This window comes from Panthera tigris, chromosome C1 (genome assembly GCF_018350195.1).
Source record: "Panthera tigris isolate Pti1 chromosome C1, P.tigris_Pti1_mat1.1, whole genome shotgun sequence".
Lineage (NCBI taxonomy): Eukaryota > Metazoa > Chordata > Mammalia > Carnivora > Felidae > Panthera > Panthera tigris.
In genome coordinates, this window is record NC_056667.1 from 57,852,677 (window position 1) to 57,877,921 (window position 25,245).

A 25,245-nucleotide genomic window follows, 5' to 3' on the forward strand; every position below is an offset into this window, starting at 1 on the left:
AGATCCCTGTACCCACCCACCAAATCTTTAAAAGTTTATAGAGGCCTTAACTGGGTTTAGTCACATATACTGTGTAGGTGTTCTCAACACCACATCTCTAGCTCAAGGCTGTGTTCTTGGAGCAGGCTCTGGGAGTGGGAAGGAGAAGCAGAACCCACATTCCAAGAACAGGGCAAGGAGTAGGGAGCCTGCAAGTGCTGGGATCCAACTCACAACTCAACTGGCAGTCATGTCTTTTCAATGACATTCCCCAACAAGATGGGCAAGATAACCAAGGTTCTGGGACACCAGATAAAGGAATTTAAACTTTTTCTAGGCAGGAAAGACCATGAAGTTTTGTGCCTTAACTTTTAATGTTCTTTCTGGTTGAATGGAAGCATTACAAATAGTCCAGGTGACAGGTAAAAGACGTAAGACAAGACAAAGCATTGTGATTGCACATAATTGGCATTGAATAGTTGTTTATTGAATGAATAAATTAATGAAGAATGAATATAGGTTAATGTTGGTAGTTGCCAAACATGCATATATAGCTCTAGGGATAAAGTCATTTTTTTTTTAAGTTTATTTATTTATTTATTTATTTATTTATTTATTTAGAGAGCATGGGCAGGGGAGGAGCAGAGAGAGAGTGAGAGCGAGAGCGAGAGCGAGAGAGAGAGAGAGAGAGAGAGAGAGGGAGAAGGAGAGACAGAGAATCCCAGGTAGGCTCCCTGCCATCAGCGTGTAGCCCAATAAGGGTCTTGATCTCACAAACTGTGAGATCATGACCAAAGCAAAAATCGAGAGTCAAACTCTTAACTGACTGAGTCACCCAGGCGCCCCACAAAGTCCTTTCTTAGGAGGAGGGACTCGAGAGTGCTGACATGGTCAAAACTGTACTTTAGAAAAATGATTCTGCCCATAATGTGCAATGTCAACTGAAAAGGGAACAGAGTGAAGTACACAGTAGAACCTGATCAAGAATGCTGCAATGGGCACAAAAAACATTTAAAACACAAAAACATTTAAAAGATGCATTGATTATGAAAAGATTAAGGGAATTAGGGTTGTTGCTAGAGAAGGATGAAGAGATTCAGGATTTTTTTTTTTTTTTAAACAGGAGGAGTTTGAGCATGGTTGCACCCTGAGGGTAAGGAGTTGGCTGGAAGAATATAATAAAATGTAGGAGAAGAAGGTAAGGATAGGATCTGGAGTCTTAGAATCTTCATCCACTGACTCTATGACTGGAGCTAGTTATATAACCTCTTTGAACTTCAGTTTACTCATTTATAAAATTGAGGTAATTTCCACCCTCTGAAACTGTTCTGAGGATTAGAAATTATAGCTGGTCCTTGAACATGTGTTTGAACTGCATGGGTCCACGTACATGTGGCTTTCTTTTTTTAAGTTTACTTATTTTTGAGAGGGAGAGAGAGTATGCATAGGGAAGGGGCAGAAAGAAAGGGAGAGAGAGAGAGAATCCCAAGCAGGCTCTCCAATGCCAGCATAGAGCCCCATGTGGTGCCCTAACTCACCAACCTAAGCCAATCATGACCTGAGCCAAAGTGGTTCGCTTAACCAACGGAGACACCCAGGTGCCCCTATATGTGGTTTTTGTAATGTGCCCCTATATGTGGTTTTGTAATGTAAATGCATCTTCTTTTCTACGATTTTCTTGATAACATTTTCTTTTCTCTAGCTTACTTTATTGTAGGAATACAATATATAGTCCATATAATGTACAAAATACGTGTTAATCGACTTTATCTTATCAGCAAGGCTTCTAGTCAACAGTAGGCTATTAGTAGTTCAGTTTTGGGGGAGTCAAAAGTTATATGCAGATTTCTGACAGCATGGAGTGGGGAGTATCAGCCACCCTAAAATTTGCATTGCTCAAAGTTCAACTGTAATTATGCAGAGCCCTTAGAATAAGCAAGGCATTCAACAAAAGGTAGTTATTATAACTATTATTATTATAAGAGTGTGATCTTCAGATAAGACAAGTACAATAAAGGGGTGATAAAAGCGGGGGCACAGAAAGGAAATTTAAGTGAGCTCACACTTAACTTTTCTGTGAAGGTATGAAGAAGAGAAGAAGGAAGAGAGTCCTGGGGTAGGGGTTTGAAAAAGAGTGGTGAAAGCCTACTGTAGCTGTAGTGGCCATTCAGAAAATAAACTAACCAATTGTGGACATCCCAGGGATTTGTGATTGGTTTAAAGGATCAGAGGAAAGAATCTTAAAATACTACATTCCTTTTTGCATTAAAAAAAAATAGTGGAAGAGTTGGAGTTCCTCTACTACTTTCTTGACTTCTTTTCTCTTAAAGAAAAATTATTTTTAATGTTTTTATTTTTGAGGGAGAAAGAGAGAGAGAGAGAGAGAGAGAGAGAGAAAGATGGAGATTGAGTGGGGGAGAGGCAGAGAGAGGGAGACACAGAATCTGAAGTAGGCTCCAGCCTACTGAGCTGTCAGCACAGAGCCTGACACGGGGCTCAAACCCACAAACTGTTAGATCATGACCTGAGCTGAAGTCGGATGCTTAACAAACTGAGCCACAGAGATGCCCCTTGATCTGTCTTCTTTTACACTAGAATTATTTTATACTTTTTCTTAAATATTTTAAAAACTGCAGAGAAGCTCATTTTAAATTGCTAACCGAACACAGTTACAGCAGAAATGGGAAAGGGGCCATAGGAAGAGTACATCTTAAGAGGCATATGGAAAAAAAGAGTTTTCCCTTTTTAAATATTTCTTACTTGGTTTCCTGCTCTTACACTTCTCTGACCTTTTGTCATGCCAATAGCAGGCATTAGGAATCTAAACATGGCTGATTACGTGGTGTTTTCCAAATGCGTTTGGCCACAGAACCGTTTGTTTTGTACAGATATTCCTAGAGGCACAGTTCTCCATTTTATCCATTACCAATCCATTTTGTTTGTTGGAAAGACTAACTTCAGAGCAGTCTTTTAGTTCCAAGCGCCATGGTTCTCAGCTGGGGTTGGTGAAATAACGTGGGGGTGTGCCACTGGCCACCAGGAAGGTTAACTGCTCTGCGGTAAGCCAGACATTCCTGAAACATGGAGAATTTAAATGTTTTCCCTTTCTCTCTTCCTTTAAAATGTTTTCTCTGTGATATAAAATTGTCAGCAAGAAAGTCAAGAGCTTTTCAATTGTGTCACCAGTTGAATAAGACTTCTGCATGTCTGGATAGTTCAAGTCACCTTATCTTATGTCTTATATTTTATCTCTGTGATGGCTTATGAGCTGTGCAAAAAGACCTCGCCCACTTTCTCTGTCGGACCACATGGCCTAAGAATAGTATTCTTTTGCAAAGATATTGAAATATTAAAAATATAAAAAAGTGGCTTTCTGACCTATGTGCTATTCACTCAGTCTATTTGCCCTTACCCTATCTCTGCCCTGCCGTGAGCTTCTAAGGACTTTTTTTTTTTTTTTTGAGAACTGTCAAGTATTAATATTTTCCTCATTTTACAGAGGAGGAAACTGAGGAGAAATCTAATGATTTCTGTGTTTTTTTTTTCTTCTTATCCCAATGAAGTTCTGTTCTATTCTCAGATTAGATATTCACTGTATATGTTAGCATGAGCATGTCGCTTCTGTTTTCTGCATCTCATCATTCAAACAAAGCAACTGTGTTAGAAACTCACTGTCCAATGTCTCTCTTGATATTACATTTAGTAATCCCATCAACAGTATTAAATCTTTCATTCTCAAGATACGTCACTTTCAGTTATGTCATGTCAAAACCAGATTGCTTCTTTTTGATGTTATTTTTAAAAGTTGTTCTCACCAGCAAGTGAAAGTGGGTGTCACCTGGAGGGCTTTGGCCGGCTGCAGTGATCTACAAACCCACAAATTAAGGACTTGTGCACTGTTCCTCAGGATTTCTCCCCATGCCCTAAATTCCCTTCTAATAATTTCATTGGCAAAAGCCTAAGGAAGAGCAAAACTTTTCTTCCTTTGAGGTAAAACAAAATAGATCTAATCATTTCCCATATGTAAACTGACAATAATAACGTAGTATGTGAACATCCCTCCAGGGTCCTTACTGTGCTGTTTTTGCTATTCAGTCACAGTATTTTATTTACAGCCTGCCTTTAATGAGAGTAGTTGAGGTCTCTGTGTATATATGCAAGAAGCACAGTGACATTTTCATAGTTTTTACAAAGTATATATATAAAAGTAATAATGAACTTTGTGTTACATAAAACGATTAAAGAGTGAAAACATATAAACAATGAGAAGTCTCCCATTTCCTCTAAAATATATGCCCATGCTGAATCTCAGTCTCAGGAGGAATTAATAGTATTTCAGTAGGTATGTTGATGCTATTTTGCTGTTTACAAGCTAATTTACATGAAAAATTAGCATACACCCCAAACTATGTAGCATTTACTATAAAGCGGCTACCTTTTATATTTATTTAAAAACTTTTTTGCTAAATAACTTGCTTAACTACAATTTCAAACTTAGGACTTTTGGTATTATTATTGTTGAAAAGGTAAAATATGCCCATGGCATAAAACTTGAACACCAAAGCAAATAAAACATAAAGAACGTTCTCTTTCTACTACAGATCCATGGTCTCTACTACCAGAACGATTTTTATACACATTAAATCATATATATCTGTCTAAAAATAATGCAGCACGTTATATACTCTTTTGACAAAAGTGGAAGCATAACATATACTTTGCTTTGCTGTCTCAGAAATTAGAGATCACATCATACCGCCTCATCTCATCTCCTCCTGCTTCTCTGCCAAACTGTACCTATCACAGAACTATGCCATAACTGACTGACCAGTCTCCTATGGTTGGAAGCTAAGCTGTTTTCTATTCTTTTGATATTAAAAATGGCAAAAAACAGGTATATAGAACGTCCTGGCTCATCTTCACACACATGTAGGAATACATATGAAAGATAAATTCCTACAATTCATGAGTCATAAGAATCCCTGATACAGAATACTAAGCGATCATCAAAGAAAGTCTCCTCAATTTATTTATTAAACAATTTTTTAATTTTATTTTTTTAATGTTTAAAAAAATTTTTTTTAACGTTTACTTATTTTTGAGAGAGAGAGACAGAGCTTGAGTAGGAGAGGGGCAGAGAGAGGGAGACACAGAATCCAAAGCGGGCTCCAGGCTCTGAGCTGTCAGCACAGTGCCAGACGCGGGGCTCCAACTTGTGGGGCTCGAACCTGAAAGATCATGACTTGAACCAAAGTTGGACGCTTAACTGACTGAGCCGCTCCAGGCACCCCCAATCTCCTCAGTTTATAAGAGTAAAAGAAGGCATAACATAGAACATTTATATTGGTGCTATCTTTTAAAGAATCTTTTCTTACAGTAACACTAAAAAAAAAAATCCATATTTATACAATTCAGGTTTTGCTCATAAATATTAGGAGGTAAACTAATGAGGACTATTTAGAACCTCCCGGTCCCTAAGCATATCACATAAAAACATACCCATGTATAGTTACATATACCTCTTGAGTTGACATGCTATATTTTAAATAGAAAATATTAATTAAATAGATATTAATATCTATTAGTGTTTTGGAGTCCATCCATTTTTTTTTCTCCCAGGCATACACATTTTGGTAGGCCTCTAAAAGTTTTCAGACCCTCTCACACTGCTCCTCTAGTGTTTAATGGCTGAGTGTCCCTGAAGCTAATTTTAAAAGCAAATTGCCTTGGTCTTTCCAGTAAAATTTTAAGAACTGTTTATTCTGTAATCTCTTCTTTCTTGATGGCTTAATAAAGTTTTCAGATCTTTAGCTAATATTTTGTGGGAACAGAAATATTCCAAAATTCCCCAATCCTAGAAAACAGTCACAATAGTAAGTAGGTCAAATCTGTATTGTTTAGGGAACAAGGAGATTTTTGTTGTTTCTTTTAAATAAGTGATCCTTGAGAGTAGGACTCTGGGTGCAGGTGAGTAGTAAATCGCCACAGGGGATTGCTTCCTTTTTCCTACCAGGATGTGGCTGTCAATTGTGCAACAGTGAAGTCATTTTCTGTAAGGATTTCAGGCTCCAATAAGTTTTTTGAAGCCACACACTCTTTTTCATCAGGGAGAGTTTCTCCGGGTCTTGAAAAGAAGAAAATGATGCTCGAAAAAAACTCAAATTCGGCTTTTAAGCTTTTAATTTTAAGCTCAAATTAAGCTGCCAAAGTTCTGATTAGAGATCCTCACTACAGCAGCTTTGCCCTTAAGAAAAATATGACCCTCACTCATGTTTCCATCATTGCAAGTACTGGGTCATTACGAAGTTCAGTGTACTTTAAAAGGCAGGCTGCCGAAGTTAATGAGAATCCAAGCGGCAGATATGGCAGATTGCGCGGCGGTTTTCGTTGGAATCTCCATTTGGTTGCTAGCGTCAGGTCAGATCGCCCTAGGGCAAAGGGGGTTGGGGATGGGGTCAGGGACACTGGCTACACAGTAAGGGGAAGCTATTTGTGTGGCCTGTTTACAGGTTACTCGGTTTCAAACTGAGCCAGCCTTTCTCCCGGTCTCCGGCGAACCTCTGCCCTGAGGTCACACAGACGCCTCAGTGGCTCTCTGGAGCCAGTATGGCAGCCTCCCGCAGGGCCGGACTCAGGAATTTCGCCCGCAGGGACTAACACCACGTGGACACACTGACTCCCGCTTCACTCCACTTTCAGCACGGGGAAGGGCGGTCCCAACGACGCTCCAGGCAACGCCTCCGCTTCCGGCCAATGAGGAACAGGGGTCGCGTCGGGGCCTTAGCTCATTGGGTCTCTCTGGTTCCGCCTGCGGTGAACGCAAAGCTCCCGGCCGGCTACTAAAGTGTCAGGCACTGAATCGGGGAGCCCGGTTTTTGTGCGCTCGCGGTGGTTCACCCGCCGTTTCTTTGGCTCTCGTTCGTCTAGTCTTGTGTCTCTTTCAGGCCCGTCGTACCAGTTGTCTAGTTTTATCTTCCTCGCCTTCTTTCTCTTTCCCTCCCGCGCAGCTCAGGATGCAGGAAAAAGACGCCTCCCTGTACGGTTTCCAGCCTCGCTTCCAACATTTCGCCACGCAGGCCATCCATGTGGGCCAGGAACCCGAGCAATGGACCTCCCATGCTGTGGTGCCCCCCATTTCACTGTCCACCACGTTCAAGCAAGAGGCTCCCGGCCATCACTCGGTGAGCTGGGTCTGGCTGGGGAGGTGGGTGGATGGGGTCAAGGGTTGGGCGGGAAATGAGAGATGGCTTATACATAAAAAGGCATGTAAATAATTTATAAGATGGCTTATACAAATTAAAAAAAATATTGTGTGTAGCCACTTTGCATCCCCAAAAGATGTTTACTACACCTGTAATCTTCCTTGCATTAAATCTTTGTATTTGATGGTCAAGTGATCACATTTCTTTTGATAAAGCAGGACTGGAAGGAACAGTATGTCCAACTTGCCATGTAGATTTAAACTGAAATTCATGTAATTTTGGGAAATTTGCACTTCAAAACTGAGGGTCATAACTTTGTTGAATTACTTTCAGCAGCAGAAATTATAAAGACATACTAGGGAGTCAACCAAAAAAAAAAACCAAAAAACTCGGGATCTGATAACTCACCTAGAATCAAGATCATGCCCAAAGGCTGTATTGTTATTAATAGTTATTGAGTACTTGCTATGGGCTAGATACAGACTTACACATAGTATATCATATGTATTTCAGGTATGCTCTGGGATAATTCTCACAACAGCCCTAGTGTGAACTAGGTATTCATTTTTCTCAGGAAGAAACATTTAAAAGTGTTAAGTAACTATTGCCCAAGGCCACATGGCTAGTAAGTGGTGGAGCTAGGATTCCAACTCTGCTCTAGAACCCTGCTTTTAGACATTAGGCTACACTCTGCTCTACTCCAATAATACTAGTAATAATCTAACCCATTGCATCATTTATGCAGTGAGGCTTAGTGATTAAGAGCACAAATCACCTGGTCAGAGGAGCTAGGTTTGAATTCTAACACCACTTCTTCTGATCTGGGTGACCTTGAGCAAGTTGCTTAACCTATCCAAGCCTCAGGTTGATCCTGAGTAAATGGGTTAATAATAGTATTCACCACATGAATTGTTGATACATATGTTAAGCTTTATCGTACATTATAATTGTTCAGTAGGTGGGTATTTCACGGTGTTCACATTCACACTTCCCCCAGGTCAGAGGGCAGGACAGGTATTATACAAGTTTTATACAGAAGGAACTGACCCAGAGTTAGAGATAAATGACTTAAAAGGCTCTGAAGGAGGATTCTTTTTGTTACTCCCTTTTGATAACACATTGACGGGATCTTGAAGTATTTAAAATTGCTGAGCTTTTAAGGAAATTGATTAAATAAACCTTGTTAGGTCCAAAGCCTTGATTATATTTCAAAAACCTCTTTATTGTGTTATGTTATATAAATCTAGAAAAATTATTTTAAACTTAACTCTTTGTTTTGTGAGGTAGAATTCCTTTCAAAAAAACCTTTTTTTTTAAAAAAAGTTTATTTATTTTTGAGAGAGAGTGAAGAGTGTGAGAAGGAGGCTCCAGGCCCGGAGCTGTCAGCACAGAGCCCAAAGGAGGGCTCAAACCCAGGAACCGTGAGATCATGATCTGAGGCGAAGTTGGACACTTAACCTACTGAGCCACTGAGAGACTGAGCCACTGAGGCGAAGTTGGACACTTAACCTACTGAGCCCCTGTGAGATAGAATTCAAAGAGCATTTCTACAGTTGGTTTAGGATACTTCTAGCTACTGTATTTTGGAATCAAAACGTGTTATACAATCTGTTTTCCAAGCATGCAGTCTGTTGCTGATGTAGGATTTTATGAATGTGTGGCTGCCCAATCTTGAGCTCTTGGTGGAAAATTAACCATTTAACTAGATATTAATAATTAAGTATTTTCAGAGAGCCAGCAGGGATGGTAAAATCCAGGTAAAATCCTGTTAATACCTTTAAAAACTCAGTTGAGAGCGCTAAAGACAATCTGAGGAGCTGAATGAGAAGCATCTATTTCTCCTGTTCCATTTGGAAAGCCATAGAATGGGTGAGAGGGTGGGAATTTGCCACTGAGATATACTTCTCCTTCCCTCCCCCCCGCAAAAAAAGTTAAATCTCTGCAGTGAATAATTATGGAAACATGGGGTGCCTTTCTGTGGCAGTGGCCACATGAATCCAAACATTTTTTTGTCTGGGGAGTACAGCTGCAGGTGACATCAAGGAGGTGATGGGAGGGAGGGTGGAAGATATCTTAGAACCCTATAAAAAAGGTCAACTCAGTTTGTCAAAAACAAGGAAACAGACAAAGCAACAGAACTTAAAAATATATATATATGTGTATATATTATTAATACCTGGGCTCCCAAATCAGAAACAATGTGTTTTGTTATGTGGTATATGAGGCATGGGGAGAAAATTATATTTTTAGTCAATGTTTACATCCTGGGTTTGAATACTGGCTCTGATGTTCTCCATGGTCTTTGGCTTCACTTTTGTAAAAGCAGAGCACGAGGATTAAATGAAATGACTAGATGAACATAGCTAGTACGGTGCATGTAAAAGGAGCGAATTAAAAAAATTGTGTGTAGCCACTTTGCCAAGAATTACTCTCCATATTTTCGAGTTGCTCTGGAGAGCCAAGATCTGAACTTTGAGCATTTGTGGGATCTGTTGATAGTTTCTTGTAGGTTGCTAAACAGGACTTGTACCACTGATTTCTTAGAAAATGAAATATAGGGTAGAAGTAAGTTTAGTCTGTTTGCTCTGGTGATTCCCTTTTCCTGATGCCCCCAGGTGAACGGGTAAAGGTGAGTCTAACATAGTAATACTACTACTAATAAAAACAACCACTTTTCTAGTAGTTAGCATGTGCCAGTCACCATGGAGCAAATGTATTATACATTACATAGTTTTATCATCACAACAGTTTTACGAATTATTTTTCTGTGTTTTATTCCCATTTCATAGGTACTGAGTTCACTCTAGGAAACGTTAAGTAACTTACCTATTTGGCATACAGCTCATAAGCGGCAGATACCTAATTCTAATCACACTGGCTGCAGCCACAGTATTGTTCCTGTTTAATGGCAAGACATGTCATAACTAAATAGTAGAAATTCATTATGGTAGAATGAACCTGTAGTTGTGGAGGTGGCTGTGTTAGGACACTGATAACTAAACTTAAATCTCTTAGGATTAACTCTCATTTCTTTTCTTCAGGGTTTTGAATATAGTCGTTCTGGAAACCCCACCAGGAATTGCTTGGAAAAAGCAGTGGCAGCACTAGATGGGGCCAAGTACAGTAAGTGATTTCCATTTCAAAGTTTGTGAAGCCTAGAACCCAGTCTTCTCTGTGTAGACAAAATCATAGAGACACAGAATTTTAAATTGGAAAGAAGTAAGGATTAGCTACCTAAAAACTTTTATTTAACTAAGACATTGAATTTTTTTGTCTAAGTTCCCACAGATGGCGTGATATGCGTATGTGTAATTATTAGGTAAAAATAAATATGATTAGAGGCAAAATGGCAGAATTTGCCATCTAGTATTCGTGTAAATACACTCTCCATCTGGAGCTGTCAGTGTAAATAGATAAATATTAACTGAGTTTTATAACACTGCCTCTGAGAATATAAACTTTCTTATACTCTGGTTCAGTCACCTAATAATGCTTGAGAATAACATCGGGGAACATTTGCAATACCCAGGTACCCTTGATAATGTGACCTCAGAGATGAGGGATTAACTCCTTGAATCTTTTTTTTTTCATGAGAGGAGTGGATTACCATTAAATCATCTTTGTACTTTTTATATAAATGTTACTAAATGAGGGCAGAATAGTGAATAGAAAATAAGAGTCTTCTGAGTTTTCTCATTGCAAGAGTGTAGGGGTTAGAAATCTTAATATGGGCTGTTGGGATTTTTTGGGGGGGTTTCCTTTTGTTTTGGATGAGGGGAGGTTTTTTTTATTATTAATTTTTTAAATTTACATCCAGGTTAGCTAGCGTATAGTGCAATAATTTCAGGAGTAGATTCCAGTGATTAATCCCCAATGTATAACAGCCAGTGGTCATTCCGAGTCTCTTCCTTAGTGCCCCTTACCCATTTAGCCCATCTCCCCCACCCACAAAGCCTCCAGCAACCCTTAGTTTTGTCCTCTGTATTTAAAAGTCTTATGGTTTGTCCCGCTCCCTCCCTGTCTTTATAGTATTTTTGCTTCCCTTCCCTATGTTCATCTGTTTTGTATCTTAAATTCCACATATGAGTGAAGTCATATGATATTTGTTTTTCTCTGACTTATTTCGCTTAGCATAGTATACTCTAGTTCCATCCATGTTGTTGCAAATGGCGAGATTTCGTTCTTTTTGATCACCAAGTAGTATTCTATTCTCTCTCTCTCTCTCTATATATATATACCACATCTTCTTTATCCATTCATCAGTTGATGGACATTTGGGCTCTTTCCATACTTTGGCTATTGTCGACACACTGTTATAAACATTGAGGTGCATGTGCCCCTTCGAAACAACACTCCTGTGTCTTTTGGTTAAATACCTAGTAGTGCAGTTGCTGGGGTGTAGAGTAGTTCTTTCTAATTTTGATTTTTTGAGGAACCTCCAGACTGTTTTCCAGAGTGGCTGCACTAGTTTGCATTAGGGGAGTTCTTTTTAAACACTAAACTAATAATTTAGTACTGTATGGGGAGCATTATTTCCTCCTGTGGGAGGTATAAAGGCTGAGTATTTATATATGTTTTGCCAACAGGTTTTTCAAGTGGGATATAGAAAACATGGTTGTTTTTAACTGGGCTTAAAGTTTAGGCTTCTATATGAATTCATTGTTGGATCACAGGTCTGCTGAGAAGAGAACTGTAATCCCAACCTAAACACTTCTGAGAAGATTTTATAATAATTACATTTTTCAAGTTATTGAATTATCCTTTCTACCATATAGTGATTTTTATCATCACAGTGATGTATTGACATTTTGTCAGGATATTTTCTTTTACAGTGTTTAATGTATACAATGCCAGGTTTTGTTTTTAAGTTGTTTTCATTATTTTTGTTCTATATGAGATTTCAGGATCATATTTGTTTAAAAGAGATTCCACATTAAAAAATCTTCAAAAACTCAAATTTTTAGAATTTACCAGATACATCTCAAGTCTGATTTTGAGATATCCATATAGTTAATGAGTGATCCTATCTTAGCTCTGTTCTTCAGGCTTGAAATTTTTTTAGAGTTTGTTATTTTTAAATTGTAACTTAATTGGCAATTGGCCTTTAATCTCAGAATTTTGTAAAGAATTATTTCTTTGAAATGTTTAAATTTTATAATGAAAGCAGAATTATACATTTTTATGTTAAAGATATTTTATCTTTGGAGCACCTCGGTGGCTCAATTGGCTAAGCGTCCAGTGTTTGATTTTGGCTCAGGTCCTGATCTCATGGTTCATGGGATGGAGCCCTGAGTTGGACTCTGGTTCCATGCTGACAGTGTGGAACCTGCTTGGGATTCTCTCTCTCTGCCCTTCTCTCTGTCTCTCTTTCTCTCTCTCTCCGTCTCTCTCAAAAGAAATAAATAAACTTAAAAAAAAAAAAAGATACTTTATCCTAAACAGCAAGGGAATTTGGCAATTTTATTAACTGGAGGACTTCTGGTGACTCAGTAGTAATGGCTGTCCTTAACAGCAGAGAGAGGTACATAAAGTAAAGCAAGTAAATACTCTAGGTGTTTTTCAACTTTTAGGTTTAACTTTTTGGCTTACTCTAACTTGGCTTTTATTTTAGGTTTGGCCTTTGCTTCAGGTTTAGCAGCCACTGTGACTATTACCCATCTCTTAAAAGCAGGAGACCAAATTATTTGTATGGATGATGTATATGGAGGTAGGTGACCTCTCTCATTCATGTTGTGTCAACTGATATGTTAAAGACAATAAAGTAGGTCCAGAATTATATTAACAATGTTACCAGGCTTATTGATTATTTATTATCTTTTAAAGGTGTGAGGGACACCTCCATGCTGGCCCAGACCTGGTAAAGGAAGAGTATAAACATTTAGGATCCATGCTCTGGAACTGCTTATAAGAGAGATTGCTTAATAATAATTTTATTTAAACTGCTAGAATGAGGATGTTGGACCTGATTTACCTTCTACATATATTCTACTACAGAGAAGATAGTGTTTAAAGAGAGAGTATTCTAGTGTTATTTAGAATTTTTACCTGTAATGAGAATGAGCTATAACCCAGGTCACTCTCAAGAGTTTACCTCTACCCACCCCTGTATCCCTGCCACACACTTAACCTTTTAAGAATCTATCGAAAACTATGGGCCCCTTTCCCCCCAAAAAGTGTACTTAAGATTACACCCAATGTTTATCATTTTAAGTTTAGGGTCAAGAAGTCTTACCTCTTGAAGTCCATCACGGATCCAAATTTAAGAACTTCAAATTTTAAACAATTTCAGTGCGAGTAACTTAAAAATAAATAAATAAATGCAAGTTATTTAAAGTGGTGGACAAGAAGGTAAAGGAGACAGGTTGCCCTGTAAGCAAGACTGATTTTGTGTTCAAAACAATAGCAAAAATGTTGTAAATATATATATATATATATATATATATGTATATATATATATTCCACATGCTTCCAGATAATTAAAATGAAACTTCTAGAATATTATTTTATCTATCTCCTATTAACAAAAAGTTAAATCTTACTTTTAGTAATCATTTAACCCTCCTAGAAATTTGCCAACTGCTTGGTATTTATGGTTGTTCCCTATGATAGTTTGTTGAATAGAAATTATAAAAATAGCAAACCCTTAGTTGCTTTTATAATGCATTATAAAAACCTCTTGGCACACTTAGGTATAAAATCTTGAAAATTGCTGTTGATTTTTAACAATTCTTTACATTCTTTTTCAATCTTACGTTACTTAGGGTTGGTCTTTATAACATCAAAGTTCAGTATATCTTTGGTCATAGAGTATTTTTTTTTTGCTTGACTAGCAATAATAGAAATTTTTCCTTTAAATTTGCATATGTAAAAATCAAATCCAGAACAGTGTTTATGAAAGAAATTATTCTAGGTTGAATGACTTCTCTCTTTCACTGTAAAACTATAAGCTAGTAGTTTGATTTTTTTGCCTCATTTATCATTAAAGCTTTTAGAACCACATAACAAAAAGATTGAGAAAGTACAAAGAATAATAACCTGTTTTTTTCTATTATCAAAGCATAATCAGACTGAAAATTTATTTTGAACGTTTTACTGGCAGTGGTTCAGTCATTTTAAATTTGATTACTATGAAAAAATTGTTAAAAAGATACTGATGCATGCATGCCACTTAATGTTTAAAGAACAGAGATTGTATGCTTTCAGAAATATTTTCTGCTTCACTTCATGTACTTGGTGCAGATATCAAGTGTGTTTAATTTGACCCTTTAACTCTTAGTTTAAAATCCAAGCCTTATCTTCTTTATTATACAAGATAGCTAAATTATTTGACCAAAGTAGAATTGTTGTTGATTTTGTTTTTATTGGTGATTGACACTTCCTTATATTTTTAAAGTATTTATGCCTATAAGGAATAAATATTTCTCAGTACAGTGTCTTTTCCATTTTGTCTGATTCTCTCCTGCCTCAGGTACAAACAGGTACTTCAGGCAGGTGGCAGCTGAATTTGGATTAAAGATTTCTTTTGTTGATTGTTCCAAGACCAAGTTGCTAGAGGCAGCCCTTACACCCGAAACCAAGGTAACTTAGTTTTCAGTTTTGTCTGTTTTCTGTGTGATGTTGTGTTTTTATAATTTTGTTTACTAGAGGACATAATTTAAATATGCACAACAAATTTTATTAGAAGCCATTGGAAACCATCAACAAGATTAAGATAGGTCTGGCTTCTCATGATGTTCAGGAACATGAATTTCATAGCAAGGTTCAAGTTCTAACTCTGTATCATAGTTGGTGTATTATCAGGGGCAAATTATTTAACCTAAGTCTCAATTTCTTCATTTCCAAAATGGGGATAATTGCACCTGCTTTATAGAAAGGTGGTTGTGTAAAGTAGATGAAGTAAGGCTTATGAAATGCTTAGGATTGTATCTAACACATAAAAACTGTTAAAAAGATTTGTTAGCAGAAGCATACAATTCTGTACTGCATTATCAAGCTGGTACTGGTAACAGTCATCACAGAGATTGGATTGCAGAAAAGGAAGCTTGCCAGACCCAAACCCTCAGCATACTGGCTTTTTAAGAATTCTAAGTGATACTTCAGCAAAATAATAGTTACAAGTAGAGAATAGGCCACAAACAATCTTCAGCCTCCGTCCTGGGAATCTTGTATGCCACCGGAAGGTGTTTTGTGCCTGAGTGAATGGCATATGTGATATTCTTTTTTGGGGCCTCATTTAAATTCTGCATGGGTAAAAGAAGGACCAGTGTCTTTTATAAGTCAGCCTTTTCCAACTTTTTGCTAATGATTAAAAGGTTTCAATTGTATCTAAGATTATGTTGTGGTGAATGCTAAAAAACGAAAACCTTTTCTCACACAAATTATTACTTTGAAGATTAACACAGGGGTGAGCTTTGAGTGATTAAGGTTTGTTTTCAAAGGAACTTGTTTTTTATCTTGCTTAGGAGAAAAGATACTTATTAAAATAGCTGGTCTGAGTCTTTCTAAGGGAGGAAAGCAAATTGTGAGTATGTTAATTCTTGTCAACAGAACTTTATGTAGTGGCTCTTTACTGACTTGAATTAATACATTTTCCCCCCTGAAATATCTGCCTCGTCATATGAAGTAGATTTTTCAAGTCCCTGTAAAATCAACTTGGTATTTATTTACTTATTTTTATTTTAACTAATTTTTTATTGTGAATGGGAGTAATAAATTCTTACCCAAAGTATTTTTTTATTTTTAAAATAATTCAATTCTTATAGAATATGCATTAACTCCCTTATCTTTTCCATGGTAAAACTCTTGAGTCAGAAGAATACTGAACTAGATATCTTGCTCATTTACATAGTAATAAAGAATCATTAACCCCTTTAAAAAGAAAGCTATAGGTAATGTCATTTAATGCAATGGCATCTTGTTTAATAAACAGAATTCTTTTCTTTGGTCTTTTCAATCACTATCAAGCATCTACTATTCAGTGCCTGAATTGCCCTAAGTTTTGGGGTATGATACTGTCTCTTAAATGAGCTGTGAGCAGGTTTTCTGTTGTGTGTAACTTCTCTCCTTTACTTTAAAACCCATGCTGTTCAAGTTCTGGATACTTATTTTACAGTTTCTAATGCATATGGCACTTTTTAAGTTAATATTTAGAATATGTTTGATAGCTTAGGGGTAGTTCTCCTTAATGAAAATTCTAGGCTGTAATAATCTTAGTGTTCTGTGTTATTTACCTTTGAGAACAAAATTCCTAGACACTGAACTATGTCTTTGAAATTCATCCTCTTTATCATGGAAAGTAATTACAATAATTAACTTGAGCACTTTTCTGCTTCTATGTAACATCTCATTTGATCTTTATAACAACTCCATAAGATAAATATTATCAACCCCATTGTACAGATGTAAAATTTGAGGAATATGGAGGGTAAGTTACTTAGCTATGACTTTTCAGAAATTAATGGGGCCTAGGATTCAGATTCAAACCTTGCAACTTCATCACCTACACTCTTCCACTGTAGTCTGCCAGATGGTTACAATATATGAGATGTATGTTTGTGCAGTGGATTGTTATAAACTATTGTCATTTATTGAATTGTTTTAGCTTGTTTGGATTGAAACCCCCACAAACCCTAACTTGAAGATGATTGACATTGAAGCCTGTGCACATACTGTCCATAAACACGGCGACATAATTTTGGTCGTGGATAACACTTTCATGTCGGCGTATTTCCAGGTAAATGAAAATAACTTTTTGGCATTATTAGTAGACCACACAGATACCTGTAACTAGGAAAGGAAAGACTTGCTTACATTAAAATCGTTATCAAACTCATGGAATATAATCATAGTTCTTGATTACACAAAAAATTAAAATTGGACCCTTCTAGGGGCGCCTGGGTGGCTCAGTCGGTTGAGCGTCCGACTTCGTCCCAGGTCATGATCTCATGGTTCGTGAGTTTGAGCCCCGTGTCGGGGTCTGTGCTGACAGCTCAGAGCCTGGAGCCTACTTCGGATTCTGTGTCTCCCTCTCTCTGCTCCTCCCCTGCTCACACTCTGTCTCTCTCTCAAAAATGAAGATTAAAAAAAATTTTTTTTTAATGGGACCCTTCTGCCATTAGTTAATATCTTTTGAACCCGAGGTTAATATGTGGTATGGGACTTTGTGTGTTTTAAATGTCTTAATTAAAGCTTTTAAGTTCTCGGGGTGCCTGGGTGGCTCAGTCGGTTAAGCGTCCGACTTCGGCTCAGGTCATGATCTCACAGTCCGTTAGTTTGAGCCCCGCGTCGGGCTCTGTGCTGACAGCTCAGAGCCTGGAGCCTGCTTCAGATTCTGTGTCTCCCTCTCTCTCTGCCCCTCCCCTGTTCATGCTCTGTCTCTCTCTGTCTCAAAAATAAATAAACATTAAAAAAAAATTAAAAAAAAAAAAAAGCTTTTAAGTTCTCTTAGGATGTGTAGACTCTGAAGAGCTGACCTTATGTGATTTTATCTGTCAGTGCTTTATAAATAGTAGGGACTTCAATGTTTATGTGCTGGCAAGTCAGTTATATTATTTTTTATATATATGGTGTGACTGAAAAACAGATATGTTATATATTTAATGTATGTATTATGTGTTTATTTTTTATTATTAAAATATATAATTAAATCTTAAGCTATATAATTTAATGTATATTTAAATGTACTATATTATATATATATATATACGTATATATATATATATATATATATACGTATATATATATATATAAAATGCATTATATAATTAAACCTGGCTAACCTTCCAAATAAATTGAAAACACAGGCTATACTCCACGACATCTCAGTGTATGTCACACATGTTATTTCTCCACTTTCCTCCTTTCTAGTTTCTCTTCTTTCAGTGCCTCAGTGTCCAGCTCTTTATAGCTTTACCTTATTTATATTATGAATTTCTTTATTTTTTTAAATTAATTTTTTTTTTTTTTTTGGAGAGAAGGAGAGTGTGTGTATGTACACACATGAGCAAGTGAGGGGCAGAGAGAGAGAGAGAGAGAGAGAGAGAGAGAGAACCCCAAGGAGGGCCTACACCCAGCACTGAGCCTGACTTAGGGTTTAATCTCATGAACTATGAGATCATGACCTGAGCCAAAATCAAGAGTTAGACACTTAACTGACTGAGCCAGCCAGGCACCCTAGCAGTGCTCCTTTTAAGCTATCTCTTTTCCTAACCCACCCCCCTCAAGCCCTCCCATTCACCCTCCATTCCTTTTCTTTTTCTTCCTACTTTTTTCCATATTCTTCTTTCTGTTTTGCTCCTTTTGGTAGATCATCTAGGGATTTCCTTATAATTGACTAGTTGTCTGCCCTTTTCCCACATGTTCTCTCTCTTTCCTTGGAGTAGCCCAATCTGTTTCCTTTCCTTATTAGGAGCTTACCTTCTCCTTGCTCTTTCCTTCCTGCTTGTACCTTATGCTCATTCTCAAAGCACTTCCTGCAGAGTTTCTGAAAGCCCAGCTCATTTTCTGCTACTCTTAAATTAGGCAGATGTTTATAGCCAATTGTTTATACTTGCCCCCTTTTTTTCTGGGTCCCTGAAGTTGGCGCAGGCTGCTGTCTTCATGTGACTGGCCGATTTCCTGGGAGTTTATATAAACCTGTTCTTCACCTTCTTCTGTTTTAGTGAGAAGGCACTACCATATTTTCTTTTCTTTTCCTCAAACATGTTTCCTGGCTACATTGATTGGATAGCTTCATGGGCCACCTACATTTGGCTCACGATATATCTTTAGCTTCTTCTTGTATCAGGTAAAACAGTCTGTTTCCAAGTGAAAAGCTCCTGGAGTTCTCTATTTGTCCCAGGGGATTTTCACTCTTGGATTCTTTATCCCAACTTCTTACCCCATATACTACTTACACTAGGCCAGTTAACACAGCATAGCATTGCTCTAGCTGAGTCACATTAAGTCCTGTATATTCCCATGGAGACTACATGAATTGTTTTAGCCTGGGCCTGCCCAGATTACTCATCACGCCTGGCCCTTTTTTTCACTATTACTGTCACTAAAATAGGTCCAGTCTTTGTACCTTTCTGAAGCCCACATCACATTTCCTCATGCCAGGGACTGCAGTTTGCTCCATTTCAACCTGGATTCATTCCAGTTGAGTTAATCAGAATCATTGTTGTCCATAAAGAACTGCATGTATTAATTCCATAAATCACATCTTCTGAAGAGGTCCTCTCATTATTTTACCTTCCTGAAAACTGGATACATTCTCCTTCTTCCCTACTTTTTGTCTTCTGGATCTTCTATAAATGTCACAAAAGGCAAAATGGACATACCAGCATAAAGTTTCAGTGTTTCAGGATAGAACCTCTAGATTCATGTAGTCGGGGTGTGAGTGCCAGCTCTCCCAGCTTTTTAATCTGAGTGATCTATTTTGTTTTTCTTAGTCCTTTTTCCTCATCTGTACAATTAGAATCTTAAGGTACTGATTTTATTGAGCCGGGTAAAATATTTTGTACTGTGCTTCCCTGGGATAGGTAAAGTATTAACATGGTTCTTAGCACATATTAAGCTCAACAGGTGTTAGTTATTGGTCTTCATTTTTCCTTTTCTTTTGACCAGAGTTTACAGAATGTTAGCATTGGAAGAGACCCTCATCTAGTTTGACTCCATCACTTTGAAGATGAGCAAACACCTATGTAGAGAGTGCTTTGAGTAATACCAGATTTAAAATATCCTGTTTTTGAAATACCTCAAATGAAAAAGCCCTATAGCCCCGTTATAGTAACACCTTCCAAAGACTAAACAACTGGTGAGGTTAATTAATACACACACACACACACACACACACACACACACACACGCACATACATGCCCACACACGCCCACACTTTCTTTTACAGAAAATGTAAATGTGAATAGGCTTCTGGCTGGCTGAGTCAGTAGAGCATGTGACTCTTGATGTCAGGGTTGTGAGCTCAAGGCCCACAGTGGGCATAGAGCTTACTTTAAAAAAAAAAAAGAGAGAATGTATAAATGGAAAGATGCTGATAATATATTGTTTAGTGAATAAGTTGATTATTACTTTAACTCTCACTATAAACAAAGACATTTTAAGACTAAAGGATTGATTTGCAGGAAAGTTGGGTGAGGGAAAACAATCCAAACAACTTTCTTACTAAGTGACTTTACACTTGGCACAACTGGTACAATAAAAGAGTAAGAGTCAAGATCATGGCACATCAAGTGAATAATTACAGCATACATTATAAGGTTTTAATGATCAAAGATCTAAGCATATTAGTTTTATACTCACTTGATGAAACAGTTGCTGAATGTTTATGTCAACTACTTTTGTGTTTACTGAGTCATAAAATGCCAGCATCTCTGCATTGTAAATTTAGTAATACACTTAGGGCCAGCTAGCAACTGCTCTAAAGAAACAAGTTCAGGAGACCAGTTGACCTGAGTTTATCTGCTATTTCCAGAAAATTTGTGCTTTTTGGATTGAATACTGGGTCCAATACTTTGTATTTTTATTTGGTGGGAGGGAGAAAGGGAAAAGATAGCATCAGAGATCCTGGAAAATTTTAAGACGCATGTGTTTTTGAAAAGTTAGACTAGGAATGAAATTTACAATAGCAAATAAGCATGTAATGAAGCATATTTTCAAGTGCTTTACCATTGAAAATGAAAATCTTTTGTTCCTTTCAGCGGCCTTTGGCTCTGGGAGCTGATATTTGTATGTATTCAGCAACAAAATACATGAATGGTAAGACATACATAGTCTACACTTTGAGTGTTCCTTTCCATGGATACATGATAATACCATAGGGTTTGATATTTTGATATTTTTTTCTTCTATTATTCTGGTTTTCTCTGTGACTCATGTAGAAAGTAAAAAATTATACTTTGGTTAAATATGGGATTCCATTTTATAGCAGACAAAACTATGCTCATGACTTACAAACAGAGGATTGAAATTTACTAAAAAAAGTTACATTTTTATCCTACTGACAGCTTAAAAAGAAACATTTAATTTTTATGTGATTTTTATTTTATTATTATAGGTATAGCTTTTGGTACTATCAAATTGAATACAGTTTATTTAAACTTATTCTATCATTTTCCAAAAGAGTTTTTTCAAGTGAAAGTCATATTTTAGAAATTCCAGAATGAAGAATAGACGTGCATTGTTTTTAACTTAAAGGTTTTTGTTTTGTTTTAGGCCACAGTGATGTTGTAATGGGCTTAGTGTCTCTTAATTCTGAGAGCCTCCATGATAGGCTCCGCTTCTTACAAAATTGTAAGTACTGAAAAGTCCAGAATTCCCCTTAACCCCTCAGAGGGACTACATTTGATAATTTGTATTTCCACTAAATGTTGAGAAGTGATAGCTTTCTACTAAATTAGGAAGAAATGAGATGTGGGGGAGAAAGATTCTGAGTTTTAAAGGAAAGTAGAAAAATTGGGATATAAAAATATAGTTAGAGAGATCATAGCAGGACTTTATAACATGACTCAAGGGATCAATTTTGTTATTTTTCAAATCCATGTTAATTTTGACTGTAATTGGGTAAAGCCCACATGAATTTTTCATTTTCAAACTTACTAGATTTGTTTTTAAATAAAACCTTTGGAATAATGGCTTTCTTATACTATACCTTTTATATCTAGAATGGTGAATTTATATGTGAACTTATATATTTTCAACAGATGTCTAAACACCATGTCCTGTTTAGATAGTTTAGTTATCTCAAGTATAGGTAAGGGTTTATTTGAGGACACTTCGTTAACCATTGCAATTTGACAGATAAGAGAGAAACATAATTAGGAATAAAAATGCCTCCCTAGGAAGTAAGTATTAAAGTAAAACAAGGAAGCACCAAGGAGGAAAAGCAAAACTTACTGCTTGATAAATTCCTTTCATTTATATAAAGTAGAGGCGAGGTATGTACCCTGGAGGCATATTAACTCCTCGGCTGCTTCAGACAAAAGCTAAATAGAATGCTAGAAGAACATTCAGTAACAATAGGAGCTGAACTGCTATTTTTCTCTACTTTTTCAAAGAAATGTGAGGTTAAACTATGTGCACTGTGTCATTTAATCAAAACCATAGGATTATTTACTTCATATTTGAAAAGTTCATATTGTATTCATGTGTAGTTTGCAGGATATTCATTTCCCCTCTCATTTTAAAGCCTGTTTCTGGGCCACCTGGGTGGCTCAGTCAGCTAAACATCCAACTTCAGCTCTGGTCATGATCTCACAGTCTGTGAGTTCAAGTCCCATGTCGGGCTCTGTGCTCATAGCTCAGAGCCTGGAGCCTGCTTCAGATTCTGTGTCTTCCTTTCTCTCTGCCTCTCCCCCACTCATGCTCTGTCTCTCTCCAACTCTCAAAAGTGAATAAATGTTAAAAAAAAATTTAAAAAGCCCATTTCTTTGAGCATAATTTTTTTTTTAATGTTTATTTTTTTTTTGAAAGAAAGAGCATGAGCAGGGGAGGGGCAGAGAGACAGGGAGACACAGAATCCAAAGCAGGCTCCAGGCTCAGAGCTGTCAGCACAGAGCCTGACACGGGGCTTGAGCTCACAAATGGTGAGATCGTGATCTGAGCCGATGTTGGACACTTAACCAATAGAGCCACCCTGGCGCTCCTCTTTAAGCATAATTTATACTTCATTCTCATGCTTCTGATTGGATGTATTAATTCCCCCCCGAGAAGTCAAACATTGGCCTTTGTAGCTGGCTTCTGAGAGTCACAATGATGAAAAAGAGTGAGAGAATCTTCTGGGTCCCTCCCACCTTTCAGACTAACCCAGAATATGTTCATTTTCCAGCTCTTGGAGCAGTTCCATCTCCTGTTGACTGTTACCTCTGCAATCGAGGTCTGAAGACTCTACAGGTCCGAATGGAGAAGCATTTCGAAAATGGGATGGCAGTTGCTCGGTTTCTGGAATCTAATCCTAGGGTAGAAAAGGTTATTTATCCTGGTACGTTAATGAGACTCCTAGGGTTTCATGGGCAGGCTCTGTGGTGGGTCTGGTGGCGAAGAAGATAGACCTGATCTGTGGCCTTGTGTTGCATATAGTCTAGTGGCTGCTTGGATGTTAGGAAATTGATTTTATGTGTTAGATGTTCCTGTGATGGCCTTTAGCTTGGAAGTTTGTGTTTATTCCAAGATTACACCATTTTTCTTTCCAGTTGATTTGCTTATAGTCTTGTCAGTCAACTATTTTGCATTAGCTCTAACTTTTATCTGATTTAGGTTGGGACTTGATATTCGTCAAATTCAGACTTGATACTTACGTACCAAAATTCCCCCAAAGCTCTCTTGCTTTTTGAATTTTTTCACCTCAGGCAATATCTAGAATGCTCATGTGGAGTTAGCAGACTTCTGTATTACTCTTTGAATTTATTTTATTTAAATTGTGGTGGTCTTAAGTAAATAGTTATTTTAAACCCTTTGAGGTATTTGCCATATAGTCTGGGTGGACAGGAGAATTAAGCCTGATCCCTGCCCTCAAGGAGCTAAGGTAAGCCAAGACAGAACTACATATGTACCCTAGGTAAAGAGCTGTTGACTGGTGTATATTTTAAATGGAAGGAGGGAGAAAAGTTTTGGGCTGTGTCTTGAAGAATGGGTAGCACTTGTTAGAAGGGCATGAACAGGCATTCAGATTCATTCAGTGAATGCTTATCAATTGCCAACTACGGGCCAAGCTTTGTACTAGGAACTGGGATCCAATTATTAACAAAAGAAATGGATTTTTCCACACGGAGCTAGTCTGGTGGATAAGACAGATATTAAGCGAGAAATTAAAGAATGATAAGTAACAGAGTGGCTGGGGTAATCAGTGTAAAGAAGGCCAATGTAGCTCCAGCATGGAGAGGGTAGAAAAGATAGGTCAAAATGAAGCCAGAGACATAGAGACAGGGGCCAGAACAGGTCGTCAGATGTGACCATGGCATAAAGCTCATTATTATTAGGCTTATTTGCAGTTTGCTTTGGCAAACAGTGATTTTTTTTTTTGTTCTGAAATTACATGTTTGACTATAAATAAGACTTATTATGCCTCATGATTATAGGACTGCCCTCTCATCCCCAGCATGAGCTGGCAAAGCGTCAGTGCACAGGCTGTCCAGGGATGATCACCTTTTATATTAAGGGCACTCTTCAACATGCTGAGACTTTTCTCAAGAACCTAAAGGTAAACTTTCAAAAGAGGTATTTAAATCATAGAGGTAGGGGCTCCTGGGTGGCTCAGTTGGTTGAGTGTCTGACTCTTGATTTTGGCTCAGGTCATGATCTTATGGTTAGTGGTATCGAGCCCCGCATTGGGCTTTGCACTGGCGGTGTGGAGCCTGCTTGGGATTCTCTCTGTCTCTCTCTCTCTCTCTCTCTCTCTGTCTCTCTCTCTCTACTCCTCCCCTGCTTGCACATGCATGCTCTCTCATTCTCTCAAAATAAATAAACATTTAAAAGTAAATAAGTCATAGAGATAAATTACAGCAGTTCATTATCTGTCATTTCCACCCAACTCGGATTAATGTTTTTGTACCTGCAAGTCACACCCACAAACCTCCTTATCATGAAATGCATTGGGTTGGAAAATGACTTTGGCTCAGTAGCAGACATCTGAATATGTTTATTTACTTAACTCTCGAGTCATAGCCATGAACTCGAGAGTGACAGAATGTTCTGATGCATTGGTTTTTCAAATTTATTTTAAAAATTCACTTCTAAAAATTCACTTTCAAGTGAAATAGTACATGAAACTTCCAATTAATGTGCTGTCAGGGCACTGCACAAAGGCTATTCTGAAATCCAGCCTACGAAGGGCTTTCTAAACCCTGTGCCTCCCGGCTGCGTCTGCCTGTGGTGAAGGAAGGGAGGCCTTTGTCTAATTTTCATGGTAGCAGGGGGCTCTCAGGGGCCCTGGGAGAGAGGTCTATGTAACTACATACACTGGGCTTACAGAGCTCATGCAGCAGACTGAGTTTTAAATACTGCAAGTCAATGAATAGGCTGCTGCCAGATTAGTCAAAGCCTACTGGTAACTAACAGTTGTACTAAAAG

General features: G+C 37.6%; 1 protein-coding gene across 2 annotated transcripts in view; it reads left to right on the top strand.

Annotated features, from left to right (window-relative positions):
• Nucleotides 1-1,115: 1,115 nt before the first annotated feature.
• The window catches only part of CTH (cystathionine gamma-lyase), a 29,480-nt gene continuing 5,350 nt past the window's right edge, over nt 1,116-25,245 (top strand). Inside the window, exons 1-10 of one of the 2 annotated variants that reach the window (XM_042997556.1) lie at nt 1,116-1,177; nt 6,987-7,160; nt 10,223-10,304; nt 12,793-12,888; nt 14,650-14,759; nt 16,783-16,914; nt 20,880-20,937; nt 21,394-21,471; nt 23,006-23,158; nt 24,255-24,376. In XM_042997556.1, the coding sequence (XP_042853490.1) occupies nt 6,993-7,160; nt 10,223-10,304; nt 12,793-12,888; nt 14,650-14,759; nt 16,783-16,914; nt 20,880-20,937; nt 21,394-21,471; nt 23,006-23,158; nt 24,255-24,376 (999 nt within the window). In that variant the 5' untranslated portion in view covers nt 1,116-1,177; nt 6,987-6,992. Of the gene's footprint in view, nt 1,178-6,818; nt 7,161-10,222; nt 10,305-12,792; nt 12,889-14,649; nt 14,760-16,782; nt 16,915-20,879; nt 20,938-21,393; nt 21,472-23,005; nt 23,159-24,254; nt 24,377-25,245 lie in introns of those variants that run through there. The other variant, XM_007089807.3, reaches the window with a different exon arrangement.